The sequence below is a fragment of the Mustelus asterias genome, chromosome 2 (genome assembly GCF_964213995.1).
Source record: "Mustelus asterias chromosome 2, sMusAst1.hap1.1, whole genome shotgun sequence".
NCBI lineage: Eukaryota > Metazoa > Chordata > Chondrichthyes > Carcharhiniformes > Triakidae > Mustelus > Mustelus asterias.
In genome coordinates this window covers 102,795,305-102,813,699 of record NC_135802.1, presented here as the reverse complement: position 1 = coordinate 102,813,699, position 18,395 = coordinate 102,795,305, and the positions used below count along the sequence as shown (strand labels likewise).

The 18,395-nt window shown below is 45.8% G+C and overlaps 1 protein-coding gene across 3 annotated transcripts in view; it reads left to right on the top strand.

Annotated features, from left to right (window-relative positions):
* The window catches only part of azi2 (5-azacytidine induced 2), a 61,713-nt gene that overhangs the window by 28,755 nt on the left and 14,563 nt on the right, over positions 1 to 18,395 (top strand). For all 3 annotated transcript variants that reach the window (XM_078239561.1, XM_078239543.1, XM_078239550.1), the window contains one exon: positions 4,923 to 4,984. In XM_078239561.1, the coding sequence (XP_078095687.1) occupies positions 4,923 to 4,984 (62 nt within the window). The remainder of the gene's footprint in view (positions 1 to 4,922; positions 4,985 to 18,395) is intronic.

Below are 18,395 nucleotides of genomic sequence, written 5' to 3'. Positions count from 1 at the left end.
CCCTTATTTATTCTCTCCCTTGCACATTATACTGGATTTACACAATCTTATTGTGTCTTTTCATGTAAGTTCTGTTTCAAATAATGCTTTTGGTCTCCAAGAAGAGAAACAGAGCCCAATGTAAAGCTTCATCGCAGAATACTGAGTCACCCTACTGGGGCTATTATGGGGAAAAGGGCCAGTTATTGATTTGCAGGGGAAGGGTCTTAGTGAATCAGTTGCACAAGTGTGAAGGTACTTGTGAATGCATAAAAATAAGAGCCACAATACCCACCTCAGACAGCTGACTGAAGGGCTCCTTAAGCTGCTTAGCTCAGTAATTGATCTCATGGGTCTATTTTACAAATGCATTTTTAACTCAGCATTAGTAATCCATGTAATTACATCATGTTGAACACCACTTGAGAGTGGCAAGAGAGTAAAATGTACCTTGGATGAGGGACATCAATGTGCTAATGGTGGCTCAGTTGCCCCAGCACAGACTGAGCTGGCCAAGTCCTAAAGTACATCAATGCTAGATTGGGTCCTTGGCAGCTCGTGAGGGAACCAACAAGAGGGAAAAACATACTTGACCACCTCCTCCCCAAACTGCCTGCCTCCTATCTTCAAATTGAGGATACCTCCTCGTGTCATGTGGCACTACCACTGCTGAATGCAATATACCTCAAAGATCTAACAATTCAGGACTGGGCATCCACGAAGTGCTTTGAGCCATCAGCAGCAGCAGAATTGTATTCGACCACAATTTGTAACCTCATGGCCTGGCACATTTGCCACTCTACCATTACCACCAAGCCAGTGGATCAACCCTAGCTCAACAAAGAGTGCAGGAGGGCTCGCCAAGAGTATGGGCAGGCATACCTAAACATGAGGTGTCAATCTGGTGAAACCACAAGACAGGGCTACTTGTATGCTACACAGCATAAGCAGCAAGTGATAGAACTAGGCAATTCCACAATCAGCAGATCAGATCCAAGCTCTGCAGTCCTGCTACATCCAGTCCTGAATGGTGGTGGACAATTAAATAACTAACTGGAGGAGGTAGCTCCACAATACACCCATCCTGTGATTGGGGAGCCCAGCACATCAATGCAATTCTGCCAGAATGGCGGAGTGGATGACTCATCCCGGCCTCCACTGGAGGTCCTCGGCATCATAGATGCCGGTCTTCAGCCAATTTGATTCACTCCATGCAACGTCACGAAATGGCTGAAGGCACTGGATACTGCAAAGGGCTGTGACAGTATTCCTATTCTGATAATATTACTGAAAACTTGTGTTCTGGAATTTGCTGCATCCCTAAACAAGCTGTTCCAGTACAGCTACAACATTGGCATTTACCTGACAATGTGGAAAATTCCTTGAGTATGTGCTGTACACAAAAAGCAGGACAAACCCAACCAATTACCACCACATCAGTCTACTGTCACTCATCAGGAAAGTGTGGCAGAGGTCATCAGCGGTGCTTTCAAGCAGCACTTACTTAGCAATAACCTGCTTACGAACCTTCAGTTTGGATTCTGCCAGGGCTGCTCAGCTCTGACCTAATGGTAGACTTGGATCAAACATAGTCAAATGCTGCTTTGATATCGAGTGTAGTCACTCGCCCACCTCTGGAGTTCAGTCAGAATGTGGCATCAAGGAACCCAAGTAAAACTGATTCAATGGAAATCAGCTGGTTGGAGTTATACCTAGCACAAAGGAAGATGGTTTTGGTTGCTTGAGGTCAATCTTATCTGTTCCAGGACATCACTGCAGGAGTTCCTCAGGGTAGTGTCCTAGGCCCTAGCATATTCAGCCACTGCATCAATGACCGACCTTCCATCAAAAAGTCAAAGCTAGGGATGTTTGCAGATTGCTTAGCAACGTTTGCAGTGACTCAGACACTGAAGCAGTCCATGTCCAAGTTCAGTAAGACCTTGACAATATCCAGGTTTGGACTGACAAGTGGCAAGTAACATTCATGCCACACAAATGCCAAGTGATGACCATCTCCAACAAGAGAGAATCCAACCATTGTCCCTTGATGTTTAATGGCATCACCATCGCTGAATCAATATCCTGGGAGTTACCATTGACGAGAATCTGAACTGAACTAGTTACATAAATATTGTGGCTACAAGAGCAGGTCAGAGGTGAGTAATCCTGCAGGGAGTAACTCAATTCCTGACTCCCTAAAACCTGTCCACCATCAACAAGGCATAAGTCAGGATTATAATGGAATACTCTCCTCTTGCCTGGATGTGTGCAGTTCCAAAAACACCCAAAAAACTTGACACCATCTAGGACATAGCAGCTTGCTTAATTGACATCCCTTCTACAAATATCCACTTTCTCCTCCACTGATGTGCAGTGACAACAGTGTGCACCATTTACAAGATGCACAGCAGGAAGTCACCGAGGTTCCTTAGACAGAACCTTCCAAAATGACCACTACCACTTTTAGAAGGACAAGAACAGAGACACGTGGAAACACCACCACCTGGAAGTTCCCATCCAAGCCACCCACTGTCCTGACTTGGAAATATGTTACGATGTGGAGATTGTCTGGAGACAATACACATCTCTTTTAACCTGTGCTTAATGCTCCCTCCACTCACATTGTCTGTATCTTTAAGACCTGGTTGGCTGTAGAGATTCGCATTCTAATCAGTATTCTGTAATTTGATTTTGTGTCTCTGTGCCCTGTTTGAGAGCAAATTTCCACTCCATCTGACGAAGGAGCAGCGCTCCGAAAGCTAATGGCATTTGCTACCAAATAAACCTGTTGGACTTTAACCTGGCGTTGTTAAAGCTCTTACTTGGAAATATGTTGCCATTGCTTCACTGTCATTGGGTTGAATTCCCACCCTAACAACACTGTGTGGGTGTCCCTACATCACGTAGACTGCAGCTGTTCAAGAAAGCAGCTCATCACCAGATTCTCAAGGACAGTTCAGGATGGGCACTAAATGCTAGTCTAGCCAAGGACATCCACATACAATGACTGAACTTAAAAAAACTAAGCTAAAAGGAGCCGTAGTGAAACTGGAATCAATGGGTATCAGGGGGTAAACTCTCCGCTTGTTGGAGTCGTACCTAGTACATAGGAAGATGGTTGTGATTGTGGAGGGTCAGTCATCTCGGCTCCAGGATATCTCTGCAGGAGGCCCTCAGGGTAGTGTCCTAGACCCAACAATCTTCAGCTGCTTCATCAATGACCTTCCCTTCATCATAAGGTCAGAAGTGGGGATATTCGCTGATGATTTGTTCAGCACCATTTGTGACTTCTCAGATACTGAAGCAGTTCATGTTCAAATGCAACAAGATGTGGACAATATCCAGGCTTGGGCTGCCAAGTGGCAAGTAACATTCACGCCACACAAAGGCCAGGCAATGACCATCATCAATAAGAGACACTCTAACCACTGCCCCTTGACATTCAATGGTGTAACCATCACTGAATCCCCCCACTGTCCACATCCTTGCGGTTACCATTGACCAGAAACTCAACGGGACTCACCACATAAACACTGGCTACAAGAGCATGTCAGAGGCTAGGAATATTGCGGTGAGTAACTCGCCTCCTGACTCCCCAAAGCCTATCCACCATCTACAAGGCACAAGTCAGGAGTGTGATGGAATACTCCCCACTTGCCTGGATGGGTGCAGCTCCAACAACACTTGAAGCTTGACATCATCCAGGACAAAGCAGCCTGCTTGATTGGCACCACATCTACAAACATTTAATCCCTCCACCACTGACGCTCAGTATCAGTAACAGCAGTGCGTACTATCTACAAAATGCACTGCAGCAATTCACCAAAGGTCCTTAGACAGCACCTTCCAAACCCATGACCACTTGCACCTAGAAGGACAAGGGCAGCAGATAAATGGAAACACCATCACCTGCAAGTTCCCCTCCAAGCCACTCACCATCCTGACTTGGAAATATATCGTTGTTCATTCGCAGTTGCTGGGTCAAAATCCTGGAATTCCCTCCCTAACGACATTGTGGGTCAACCCACAGAACATAGATTGCCGCAATTCAAGAAGGCAGCTCACCACCACCTTCTCGAGGGCAACTGGTGATGGGAAATAAATACTGGCCAGCCATTGATGCCCATGTCCCACAAATGAATTTTAAAAAAAGATTGGTGGAGATGTTGCCATGGAGAATGCACTTGTTGATTGTGACTGACCATTAACTACAGCACTATTTAAAATTTAAACCAGGCAGCTTTGCTCTGGTCAAGGCTTTGCCTTGAGAAATGAACTGGCCAGCAGATGTCACTTGTTTTTTTTAGCTGAAACAAGTGCAGCAAGTGCATATGTTGTTTTCGTCTTCAAAGAACTGGGCCCTGTGTATTAACATATGTAACTTCCAGTACTCGCAAATGGACCATATTGCTAGCCCGACTGAATGTTGTAAATAGGTTGTCACTGTAATTCTTAGAGCACTAAGGATTGTTTAGAAATTGTTGTCTAATCAAAGGATCACATCTGATATTGGCCACTGTTTAAATTTTGCAAGCATGGGCTGGTTGGGTATGGTCTGTACCTTGCCCATTATGAACAGCGGAAGGGGTATGCTGTTTGATACGATCCACCAATCTTTGGGCTATAAGGCCTATATCCTGTAGCAGAATGCTGCTGTCAAGCCAAAAATACATCAGCAGTTAACTGTCAGTCACCATCAACTGGTACATTCTCCATGGCAATTTCCCTACCAATCAGAGTCCACCTGCCAATCATTCAGCACTCTCTTTGCTCATACAGTATATATTTGTTGTCTCCCTTGGATTTGTATTCTTGCAAAATGTCCTGATGAGTGCAAGATAAAAAACTTTGACAGGAAATCTATTTTTTTCCAGCAACACTCCAAATAGCATGATCACATTTCATTTAGTTATATCCTTCTGTTTCATTTTTTTTAATTGTAGGAATCGAGCTTGAATGAATGCATGTCCAAAAGAGAGATTCTAAAAGATGAGGAAGCAACAAGGTAAGCTGAACCAGATTTTTGACCTTTGATAGTTTTGTACCAACGTTGACAAATCCTCACTATAATACTCAATACATTGTCACTCTGTTCGCATTACTAGTGGCTCAACACAGCCTGATATGTTCCCCAAAATCAGCCCCTCCATCTAGGTAAAGGTAAAATTGGACAGAGGATTTACACCTTTCCACCCTTGCCTTCTACTTGAGTGACTTTGACAAAACCTGAAAGCAGGTCACATGCTTGCATCTCTGTTGCTGGAAGTGTGTGGAAATGGGGGAAGTGAGCAAGAGATAGAAAAAGTGACAGGTCATGTAAAGCAGTACTTAACAGTAACTGTTGCAATAGAAATTTAGATTTGTAAGAATTTCTTGCAAACTGCAGGGTATTTTTGTGAAAAACTGAAATAACTGATGAGGATTTTGGGTATCTAGAACCTGAGGGGGGGGGGGGGGGGGGGGAGGAAGTGATAATATGTTCTCCTTTTAACTGATGTCCTCTCTGTTGCTGAGTGTTGTATCTGGTAAAATTGGTGCTATTGTGACACCAAGTACACTTTATTTGCTTTCACTTTCCTGAGTGAGATTGTCCTAATTCTGTTTTATAATCTCTCTTAGATCTGCTTAATCTTTTTTCGAAATGCGGTTTTGGTTCATACAATATGTGAATCAGTGACACAGCAGTTTAGTTTTCATCAGCACCTTCTCGAGCAATTGGGGTTGGGCCTTGCCACCAGTACCAACATCTCCTCATGAAAGAATAAAATGAAAGGGTTTCTTAATTTTTTAAATATTTTGTGCTTATCGAAATGTTAGTGTTGGAGTGGAATGCTGCTCTTTTAGGAAAAAACTTTAGCACCAAGGATCACTGAGGCAAGTCTGACTCAATACAACGCCCCATGTTGTATTCCTTCCTCAGAACTCTCACTATTGCACTGTTGTAGCATTTTGCCATTTCCCACATGAGCAAGCTTTTGGCCTCCCCTGTGCCAGTTGTTCTACTATGAAGAGTGGTTTGTCCTGTGGGATCATACCTACTCTGCTAATGTGTTCATGGAGTTTTAACATTGCTATTTTGGGTTGCTAATTTGATCAATTAGCATTACCGCAAATGTTTTTTTTTAATGTTTCTTTCAGAAAGCTTGCAATTCTTTCATTAATTCAAAACCTGCTGACATGACTGAGTCTGGGAGTATTGATGTTACAATAGTAACTTTGAATTTACTAGTTAAAATGTTTTTGAGGCACTGGTTCACAAGCTTATTCAAATTGCATTTTAGTGTTTTATTATTTCGTGATAGGTACTCTTTGTGCCACTAAAGTTTAGAGAAATTGTTTTATGTGAAAAGAAGCATTTCGTGGTACAGTAGAGTGTATTTATTTCTCTTGCAATTCGAGTTGCTGGTTTGGGATTCAAACTTTATATCTGGACTTGGAGAGGGTGCAGAGAGATTTACAAAAATTATATCAGGGATGAGCAAACTCGGTTACATGGTGAGACTGGCAAAGCTGGGTTATTCCTTGGTGTAAAGAAGGTTAAAGCAAAGGTTTAAAAAAAAAGCAAAAGCACAGAAGCATTAAAACACAGCGGCTCCTCTCCTCCTCCTCTTGTTCCTGACGTCACCTGCGATCAAGGCAGGATCGTACTACTTCACACAGTCAGTGGCGAATGCCTCTGTTTCACTGCTGACCACAAGAAACAGAGTAAGAAGTCTAACAACACCAGATTAAAGTCCAACAGGTTTATTTGGTAGCAAAAGCCACTTGCAAGTCCAGGCAAGTTGTGGGGGTTGCAGATAGTGTGACATGAACCAAGATCCTGGTTGAGGCCGTTCTCATGTGTGCGGAACTTGGCTATCAGTTTCTGCTCAGCGATTCTGCGCTGTCGTGTGTCGTGAAGGCCGCCTTGGAGAACGCTTATCCGAAGATCAGAGGCCGAATGCCCGTGACCGCTGAAGTGCTCCCCAACAGGAAGAGAACACTCTCTTGCCTGGAGAGCGGTGTTCATTCATCCGTTGTCGTAGCATCTGCATGGTTTCCCCAATGTATCATGCCTCGGGACATCCTTTCCTGCAGCGTATCAGGTAGACAACGTTGGCCGAGTTGCAAGAGTATGTACCGTGTACCAGGTGGATGGTGTTCTCACGTGACATGATGGCATCAGTGTCGATGATCCGGCACGTCTTGCAGAGGTTGCTATGGCAGGGTTGTGTGGTGTCGTGGTCACTGATCTCCTGAAGGCTGGGTAGTTTGCTGCGGACAGTGGTCTGTTTGAGGTTGTGCGGTTGTTTGAAGGCAAGAAGTGGGGGTATGGGGACAAGAAACAGGCCATCGTTGGAGTAGGCTGGGTGTTGGTTGATGATTATGATTCTATGACACAACTACATCTCTCATCTGATAAACCTTTTGATCATTTTTGTTGCAAAACAAGTTGCATGCTTGTAAAAGGTACAAGTGATATCCTCTTAAATAAAGATATTGGATAAAGATCGGCTTCAGTGTCGAATAAAATTGATGCTGAGGAATACACTGATGAGCCAAAAGATAATCTTAGCAAATATAAGTAATTGTGTGTGCATAATTTTTCAAACAAATAAATTAAACTTTTCAGAACTAATCTATTCAGATTCAAATTGAATTATCATATGGAAAAGTATTTGTCCAAATCACTTCTTTTAAGCCACCTATTTTCTTCATTTTCGCTCCTGTTTTGCCTTGCAGGGTTTTTTTTGTCATAATAGTTAGCTCTGGGATAAATGTACTGGTTGGTTGATAAGTCGACTCTGGCTGAGACTTGCTGTCGAAAAAGCAGCAGTGAACAATACCCTATGTTTTTGGGTAATTCAAAAAAAGAAAAAGGTACCAGGCTTGAACATACTACTTTTGCAGAGGATGAGTTCCTGCATCTAAGTGTATATGGCCTCCAAAAGTGTAAATGAACCATGTTAAAAGCTCAACTGATTTTCTTTGGTCCTTAATGTAGCTGTTAATCCAGAGCAAATGCTGCCCAATTGTGGAATCAGTCTAACAGTAATCATTTTGTTTTGGGTTTTGCAAGTATGGATTGTTTGAGTATAATCGGTACACTGCCTAATGCAGACTGTAGTTATTTTGACCTCTCTGAGAGTGTCTCTATTTTTGAGGCATCCTTGCATTCTCTTACATGCCATCTCTTGATGGAGCTGCTGAGAGTCCAGAACTGCTGGTCCTGTGGACCAGCAGCGATAGGACTTCCTTCACCGTCCTTCCTTGGATGTTGAGCTTGGAGGCGGCCAAATAGGTGGCTTCTTGGAAAATATCCTCCTTGGTCTGGTTCCAATATCCTGGCGGGAACGTTGGCTAAGGCTACTGGGGAGAGTTTAAACTAGATAGGTTGGGGGGAGGGGATTGAGACGAGGTGACTGGGAGCGAGGAAGTTAGCTCGCAAACGGAGAAGGGTTATAGACAGTGCAAGAGGGAGGATGGATGGGGGATAGAGAAGGGGAGAGCTCAGACCAAAGGATTGAGATGTGTTTACTTTAATGCCAGGAGTATAGTGAATAAAGGGGATGAGCTCAGAGCATGGATCGATGCCTGGAAGTGTGATGTGGTGGCCATTACGGAGACTTGGATGTCTCGGGGACAGGACTGGATACGCCAGGTGCCAGGATTCAGATGTTTCAGGAAGGATGAGAAGGGAGGCAAGAGAGGGGGTGGAGTGGCACTGCTGATCAGGGATAGTGTCACAGCTGTAGAGAAGGTGTATGCTGTGGAGGGATTGTCCACAGAGTCTCTGTGGGTGGAAGTTCAGAGTGGGAAGGGGTCGATCACTTTGCTGGGAGTTTTCTATAGGCTGCCCAATAGTAACAGGGAGGTGGAGGAGCAGATAGGGAAACAGATCCTGGAGAGATGCATTAATAGCAGAATTGTTGTGATGGGAGACTTTAATTTCCCAAACATAGATTGGAATGACCCTAGGGTAAGGGGATTGGATGGGGAGGAGTTCGTTAGGTGTGTTCAGGAGGGTTTCCTAACACAGCATGTGGACAAGCCTACAAGAGGAGAGGCTGTACTTGATCTGATGCTGACCAATGAACCTGGACAGGTGTCAGATCTCTCAGTGGGAGAGCATCTTGGGGATAGCGATCATAACTCTATCTCCTTTATGCTTGCATTGCAAAAAGAGAGGATCAGGCAAGCTAGGAAAGCGTTTATATGGAGTAAGGGGAAATATGAAGACATAAGGCAGCAAATTAGAGGAGTAAATTGGAAGGAGGTATTCTCGGGGAAATGTACTGAAGAGAGGTGGTAGTTTTTCAAGGAATGTCTGTCTAGAGTTCTACAGGACAACGTTCCGAGCAGACAGGGAGGAGTTGGTAGTTTAAAGGAACCGTGGTGCACGAAAGCTGTACGGGACCTAGTCGAGAAGAAAAGGAAAGCGTACAAAAGGTTCAGAGAGCTTGGCGAAGATAGGGATCTAGATGAGTATACAGCTTGTAGGAAGGGACTAAAGAAGGAAATTAGGAGAGCCAGAAAGGGTCACGAGAAGGCCTTGACAGGTAGGATTAACGAAAACCCTAAGGCGTTCTATAAATATGTGAAGAGTAAAAGGATGAGGCGTGAAGGAATAGGGGCTATAAAAGGTGAAGGTGGGAAAGTCTGTACAGAACCAGTAGAAATGGCAGAGGTGCTTAATGAGTATTTTGCCTCGGTTTTCACAGAGGAGAGGGACCTGGGTGGATGTACTGCGGGCTTGCGGTGGACTGAAAAGATTGAGTATGTGGACTTTAACAAAGAGGTTGTGCTGGAACCTTTGAATGGCATCAAGATAGAAAGTCGCCGGGTCCAGATGGGATGTACCCCAGGTTACTGTGGGAGGCGAGGGAAGAGATTGCAGAGCCTTTGGCGATGATCTTTGCATCGTCGATGGAGACGGGAGAGGTGCCAGAGGATTGGAGGATTGCGGATGTGGTTCCTATTTTCAAGAAGGGGAATAGGGATAGCCCAGGAAATTACCAACCGGTGAGTCTAACGTCAGTGGTTGGTAAGCTGATGGAGAAGATCCTGAAGGACAAGATTTATGAGGATTTAGCGAGGTTTAGTATGCTCAAGAGTACTCAGCATGGCTTTGTCAAAGGCAGATCGTGACTTACGAGCCTGGTGGAGTTCTTCGAAAATGTGACTAAACACATTGATGAAGGGAAAGCGGTAGATGTGGTTTATATGGATTTTAGCAAGGCGTTTGATAAGGTCCCCCATGCAAGGCTTCTAGAAAAAGTGAGAGGGCATGGGATCCAAGGGGCTGCTGCCCTTTGGATCCAGAACTGGCTTGCCCAGAGGAGGCAGAGTGTGGGTATAGATGGGTCTTTTTCTAAATGGAGGTCGGTCACCAGTGGTGTGCCCCAGGGATCTGTTCTGGGACCCTTGCTGTTTGTCATTTTCATAAATGACCTGGATGAGGAAGTGGAGGGATGGGTGGGTAAGTTTGCCGACGATACGAAGGTTGGTGGGGTTGTGGATAGTCTGGAGGGATGTCAGAAGTTACAGAGGGACATAGATAGGATGCAAGACTGGGCAGAGAAGTGGCAGATGGGCTTCAACCCAGATAAATGTGTAGTGGTCCATTTTGGCAGGTCAAATGGGATGAAGGAGTACAATATAAAGGGAAAAACTCTTAGCAGTGTAGAGGATCAGAAGGACCTTGGGGTCCGGGTCCATCGGACCCTAAAATCGGCCCCGCAGGTGGAGGAGGTGGTTAAGAAGGCGTATGGTGTGCTGGCCTTTATCAATCGAGGGATTGAGTTTAGGAGTCCGGGGACAATGATGCAGCTATATAAGACCCTCGTCAGGCCCCACTTGGAGTACTGTGCTCAGTTCTGGTCGTTTCATTACAGGGAGGATGTGGAAAAGATTGAAAGGGTGCAGAGGAGATTTACAAGGATGTTGCCTGGATTGAGTGGCATGCCTTATGAGGATAGGCTGAGGGAGCTCTGTCTTTTCTCCTTGGAGAGACGTAGGATGAGAGGAGACCTAATAGAGGTATATAAGATGTTGAGAAGCATAGATCGAGTGGACTCTCAGAGGCTTTTTCCCAGGGTGGAAATGGCTGCTATGAGAGGACAGAGGTTTAAGGTGCTGGGGGGTAGGTACAGGGGAAATGTGAGGGGGAAGTTTTTCACACACAGGGTCGTGGGCGAGTGGAATCGGCTGTCGTCAGTGGTGGTGGAGGCAAACTCAATAGGGTCTTTTAAGAGACTCCTGGATGAGTACATGCAACTTAATAGGATGGAGGGTTATAGGTAGGCCTAAAAGGTAGGGATATGTTCGGCACAACTTGTGGGGCCGAAGGGCCTGTTTTGTGCTGTAGTTTTTCTATGTTTCTAAGAAAGAGCGGACTTGGGACTCCCATTTGGCCCTGATTGTTGAGGTTGCCAATGCCTGAAGGAAAATCCAACCCTTGGTCATTGAACTAAAAAGATACTAGGAATATATTTTTGTGAAGTATGTTAGAATGTTTGATTTTATTTGCTGTTGTCGACAGGAGTTATTTTTGAAGGTTTGTCTTGGAGAAAACATTCACATATTTATCCTTTTTAGGAACCAGAGAATCCCTATGGTGCAGAAATGGGCCAGTTGACCCATCAAGTCTGCACCGACTCTCCGAAAGATCATTTTACCCAGGCCCACACCCTGCCCTACCCCTGTAACCCTGCACATTTACCATGGCTAATCTACACATTTTTGGACAGTGGGAGGAAACTAGAGCACCCAGAGGAAATGCAAGCAGACAAGGGGAGAACGTGCAAACTCCACACAGTCATCTAAGGCTGGAATTAAACCCGGGTCCCTGGTGCTGTGAGGCAGCAGTGCATGCCACCATGCTGCTCCAATATTTTCGATTGTCATAGGCACGGAGGAGCAGCTAGGTAGCTTTTTTCAATTCTTCCCCAGGATGTTGACATTTCTAGCAAGGTTCCAATTGCCCTTAGAGCTGATGCTGAGCCTTGAAATGCCGCAGTTCATCTGGTGTAGGTGCACCCGTCGTGCTGCTGGAAATGGATTTTCAGGATTTTGGTGCCACGACAGTGAAGGAACAGTGTGTAGTTTGAAGGGGAAATTGCATGAGGTTGTGTTCCCATGCAACTGCTGCCCTTGTCCTTTGAGATAGTAGAGGTCATGGGCTTAGAAAGTGCTGTCAAAGGAAACTTGGTGAGTTGCTGCAGTGCATCTTGTTGATGGTACACACTACTGCCATTGCGTGTTGATGATGGAGAGAGTTAATATTTAACATGGTGGATGGGATCCCAATCAAGCAGGCTGCTTTTGTCCTGGATGATAAGTAGTATTATAGTCATAGAGCAATACAGCACAGAAACAGGCCCTTTGGCCCAACCAGTCCATGCTGACCATGGTGCCTTCCCAACCAGTACCAATTGTCCGCGTTTGGCCCATTTCCCTCTAATCCTTACCCATCCATGTACTTATCCAAATGCCTTTTAAATGTTGCTGTTGTACCTGTGTCAACCACTTTCTCTGGTAGCTTATTCCATATACGTTCCTTTTAAATCTTTGGAATCTCAGTCATCCAGGTGAGTGGAGACTATCTGTCACACGCCTGACTTGTGCTTTGTAGATGGTGGACAGGCTTTAGGGAGTCAGGAGGTAAGCAGAATTCCAAGCCTCAGATTTGTTCTTGTAGCCACAGTATTTATATGGCTGGTCAGGTTCAGCTTCTGTTCAATGGTAACCCTCAAGATGTTGATAATGGGGGATTCACTGATGGTAATGCCATTGAAGGTCAAAGAGAGATAGATTCTCTCATGATGATGGCCTTGGGTGTGTGCGGGTGTTACTAGCCACTTAACCAGCCCAAAACCTGACTGTTGTCCAGGTCTTTCTGCATAATGGCATGAACTGCTTCAGTATCTGAGAAGTTGCGAATGATGCTGAAAGGTCAATCGTCAGTGAACATCCCCACTTTTGAGCTTATGGTGGAGGAAAGGTCACTAATGAAGCTGCTGAAACCTGAGGAACTCCTCCAGTGATGTCCTGGGACTGAGATGATTTGCCTCCAACAATCACAACCATCTTTCTTTTGTGCTAAGTATGACTCCAACCAATGAAGAGTTAGTCCTCATTCCGACTGACTTTAATTTTGCCAGGTTTCTTGATATCACACTCAATTAAATGCTGGCTTCGTGTCACTCTTGCCTCGATATCCATGTTTGGACCAGGAATTTAATGAGTTCAGGAACTAGGTGTCTTTGGCAGAACCCAAACTGAGCGACAGTGATCAAGTTTTTGCTGTGAGAGAATTGCTCGATGGTACTGTTGATGACACCTTCCATAGGAGGCCGATGGTAATTGGCTAATCTTGATCCTTCCTGACTTTTGTGAACAGAAGATAGCTGGGCAATTTTCCACATTGTCAGTTAGATACCAGTGTTGTAGCTGTACTGGAACAAGTTGGCCAGGGGTGTGGCTAGTTCTAGAGCACAAATCTTGCTGGGATGTTATCAGGAGCCATAGCCTTTGCCGTATCCAGTTCCTTCAGCCATTTCTTGATATCACATACTGAATTGGCTGAAGACTGGTATCAGTGATGCTGGGGACCTCGGAAGAAGGCTGAGATGGGTCATCCATTCCGCACTTCTGGCTGAAGATGGTTGTAAATGCACCGGTCTTGCGCTTGCACAGATTTGCTGGGCTCCTTGATCATTGAGGAAAGGGATATCTGTGGACTTTCTTTCTCCCTGTAAATTGTTTAATTGTCCATCACCATTTCACGACTTGATGTGGCAGGACTGCAGAGTTTTGGTCTGTTCCATTGTGCGATTGCTTAGCTCTGTGTATCACATGATAGTTCTGTTTTGCACGCAAGTAGGCATGTATATTGAGGTATTCCTGTGTTGGTCTGGGCATGCTCTCCTACTGTCTTTTAACCAGGTCGATCTCTTGGCCTGATGGTAAAGGTAGAGTGGGAAATATGTTGCATTGGGAGGTTACAAGTAGTGGTTGGATATATTCTGCTGTTTCTGATGCCTCATGGATGTACAGTTTTGAGTTGTTAGATCGGTTCTGAATCTATCCCATTTAGCATGGTGGTCATGTCACACAACATGATGAAGGATATGTTCTGTGTGAAGATGGGTCTTTGTTTCCACATGGACTGTACGGTATTCACTCCTACCTATACTGTCATGGACAGATGCATTTGCGGCAACTAGTCTGGTGAGAACACGGTCTAGTAGGTTTTTCCCTCTTATTGGCACCGCACTACCTGCACAGGACCAGTCAAGCAGCTATGTTTTTCAGGACTAGGCTGGCTCAGTCAGTAGTGGTACAGCCAAACCACCCTTGATATGTACAGTGAAGTCCCCCGCCCAGAGTACATTCTGTACCCATGCCACACTCGCTGCTTCCTCCAGGCAGTGTTCAACTGGGAGGAGTATAGATTCATCAGCTGAGTGGGTGGTTGGTGGTAATCAGTATGAGTGCGATCAGAAGTCCAGCACCTCACTACAGCTATTTCTCTCTCATCAATGTTACAAGCAACAGCACAGTTACGCCTGAGGATGTGGTTAGTGAACTTGAGAAAGTTGCAGAAAATAATTTGCACGGTTTTGAAGGACTAAATAGTGACGAGAGCAGAAGAGTACATACCTACCACTCGGATAGCCACACAAACGCTTTACTGTGGGAAGTGCAGCAGAGTGCTGACATTAAAGATCCATGTGTTGCTTCTGTTAAGTGAAAGGTGAAGATGCTAACCTATGTATAAGTATCAAACCTGTTTTTTTTAATTCTTTCCGATGGTAGCTCAAAAGACAATTGAGACAAAAAAATTGAAGTAGGAGTGTCTTTGGCTGAGACTTGCTGCATCATCTCTATCTTGCATGTTGGTTGTAGATGTGCTTGCAGTATGTGTCATTGCTCTGCAACTGGATTCCTGTGGCTGTGGAGCTTTGATCATTGTCATGTTGGTGTGCTAGAGTCTGTAGCTATAATTGACATAAATCATAGAATCCCGTCAGTGCAGAAGGAGACCGTTCGGCCCATTGCATCTGCACTGACTCTCTCTCTGACAGAGTATCTTACCCAGGCCCTTTCCCCCACCCTATCCCCCAACTCCACACACTTAACCTACTAATGCATCTAACCTACCGTCGTGAAAGGAAGGGGCAATTTATCATGACCGATCCACCTAACCTGCACACCTTTGGACTGTGGGAGGAAACCAGAGCCACCCGAGGAAACCCACGCAGACACGGAGAATGTGCAAACTCCACACAGTCACTCAAGGTCAGAATTGAACCTGGATCCCTGGCGCTGTGTGGCAGCAGTGCTAACCACTGTGCCACCATGCCAGGTGTAGAGAATTTGGGGCAATTCTCCCCAAAAAAATTCAAGTGTCAAATTTGCGTAAAAACAAGTAAATGATGCTGCTTTTTTCAGCGGGGGTTTCAAAATGAGTCTCCTACACTGCACTGCAGAGTGCACAGGCGTGAATCATGCTGAAAATTGGTGGACGGAGCCTATTTCTGCTGTAGAGTCCGGCAGCATAGCGCTAAGCAGGCCATTGCACATGTGGCAAACAGTCTGCGCCGAGATCGGCCCGATCGCTGGTCCCCGAACATGCGCGGGTCAGCCTCAACCCTCCCCCAGCCTGCATCGATGCCCCCAGCAGGCTGACCCCCCAACCCCCGATGGCCAGCCGCGATCACTGGCCTCCCTCCCTCTGTCCAAATGCAGAGTAAGAAGTCTCACAACACCATGTTAAAGTCCAACAGGTTTATTTGGTAGAAAATACCATAAGCTTTCGGAGCGTGCTGCTCCTTCGTCAGATAGAGTGGTCTCTGTTCTCCAACAGTGCACAGACACAGAAATCAAGTTACAGAATACTAATTAGAATGCAAATCTCTACAGCCAGCCAGGTCTTAAAAGGTACAGATAATGTGGTTGGAGGGAACATTAAACACAGGTTAAAGAGATGTGTATTGTCTCCAGACAGAACAGCTGGTGAGATTATGCAAGACCAGGGGCAAGCTGTGGGGGTTACTGATAATGTGACATAAATCCAACATCCCGGTTTAGGCCGTCGTCATGTGTGCGGAACGTGGCTATCAGTTTCTGCTCAGCGACTCTGCGCTGTCGTGTGTCGTGAAGGCTGCCTTGGAGAACGCTTACCTGAAGATCCAAGGCTGAATGCCCGTGACTGCTGAAGTGCTCCCCCACAGGAAGAGAACAGTCTTGCCTGGTGATTGTCGAGCGGTGTTCATTCATCCGTTGTCGTAGCGTCTGCATGGTTTCCCCAATGTACCATGCCTCGGGACATCCTTTCCTGCAGCGTATCAGGTGGACAACGTTGGCCGAGTTGCAAGAGTAGGTACCGTGTACCTGGTAGATGGTGTTCTCACGTGAGATGATGGCATCCGTGTCGATGATCCGGCACGTCTTGCAGAAGTTGCTGTGGCAGGGTTGTGTGGTGTCATGGTCACTGTTCTCCTGAAGGCTGGGTAGTTTGCTGCGGACAATGGTCTGTTTGAGGTTGCGTGGTTGTTTGAAGGCAAGAAGTGGGGGTGTGGGGATGGCCTTGTCGAGATGTTCGTCTTCATCAATGACATGTTGAAGGCTCCGGAGGAGATGCCGTAGCTTCTCCGCTCCGGGGAAGTACTGGACGACGAAGGGTACTCTGTCCACCGTGTCCCGTGTTTGTCTTCTGAGGAGGTCAGTGCGGTTTTTCGCTGTGGCGCGTCGGAACTGTTGATCGATGAGTCGAGCGCCATATCCTGTTCTTATGAGGGCATCTTTCAGCGTCTGGAGGTGTCTGTTGCGATCCTCCTCATCTGAGCAGATCCTGTGTATTCGGAGGGCTTGTCCGTAGGGGATGGCTTCTTTTACATGTTTAGGGTGGAAGCTGGAGAAGTGGAGCATCATGAGGTTATCCGTGGGCTTGCGGTATCTTGAGGTGCTGAGGCGACCGTCCTTAATGGAGATGCGTGTGTCCAAGAATGCAGAGTGGCAGTGGGACCCCCTGCCCCCTTGGCACTGCCTATACCTGGTGGGCAGTGCCAAGATGCCCCCTGAAAATTGGTACTTTGCCCCTTGTACAGTGCCAGGGTGACCAGGCTTGCATTGCCAAGGTGGCAATGCCCACAGGGCACCCCCAGTGCCTGACCACCTGAGGGGCCTCAATGCCCCCCCCCCCCCCAAAATCAGCCGTAATCTCCCCGCAAGTGGGGAGCTATGCTAAACCCCGCTGGAGTGAACCACTGCTGGCGGGGGAGGGGAGGGCGTGCGAGCGGGCCTGGATATTTCAGTCCCGGGTCTGCTAATGGGATTGAAAATACATGCAAGTTCGAATTACCATGAGTTATTCAGCTCTGTGCCAGAAATACTGGAGCTGCTGGAGAATCAAGGGGCCATGGTGCCCCCGCCTCCCCCCCCCCCCCCCTCTGATCCTTTTGGCTTGCCTTCTATCAAAACCTTTCATTATTCTAAAATTCTCCATTAGGTCACCCCTCAACCTTCAATGACCAAATAATCTGTTTTCATGATGTTGACTCGTACATAAATATTGCTTTGGGTTCTTCTTTGGAGAATAGTGCTTTGGGGTTTTTAATGTTCATCTAAGAGAATAGACCAGGTTTCGTTTTAATGTCTGTTTTGAAAGGCATAGTGCAGCATTCCTTCAGTACGGAGATCTTTTGTGCTCAAGTTTGAGTGTGACTTGTACCCATGGGTGTCTGGGTTGCAAATCAGAGGAAGTGAGAAGTGGGTCTGGTTAAGTAGCTGTAACAAGGAATTGACACTGACACGGCAGACTGAATGGCTTCCTTCTGTATTGTAACCATTCAATTCTGTTATACCTATTCAACTAAAAAAATGATGTCTTAAAACTAACCTCCTTACTGATTTAAATATGACAGCTGTGAGTCACAATTTTTATCGGTTCAAGGACCTGAACAAAAAACTGTTAGCTAATACTGGTAATGTCTTTTAGGTGAGACCTTAAACCAGGGCCCCTCTTGTTGTTTCGGTGGATGTAAAAGATACCGTAGCACTATTTCAAAGAAGAGCAGGGAAGTTATCCCAATGTCCGGGCCACTATTTATCCCTCAATCAACATCACAAAAACAGATTATCTGGTCATTATCACATTGCTGTTTGTGAGAGTTCATTGTGTGCAAAACTGGCTGCCGTGTTTCCGACATTACGACAGTGAATACACTTCACAAGTACTTCACTGGCTGTAGAGCACATTGAGACATCCGATGGCCATGAACCACGCCCATATACATGCAAGTTTTTCTTTCTTTTGACTTCATTTCGTTGATTTGTGGACCCAAGGTTCAGTGAAAGTTTGTATTACAAGAGTTTTTTTACATGTCTGCCTCTTTATTCACCTCTTCTGTTCTTCTAAAATCTTGAAATGT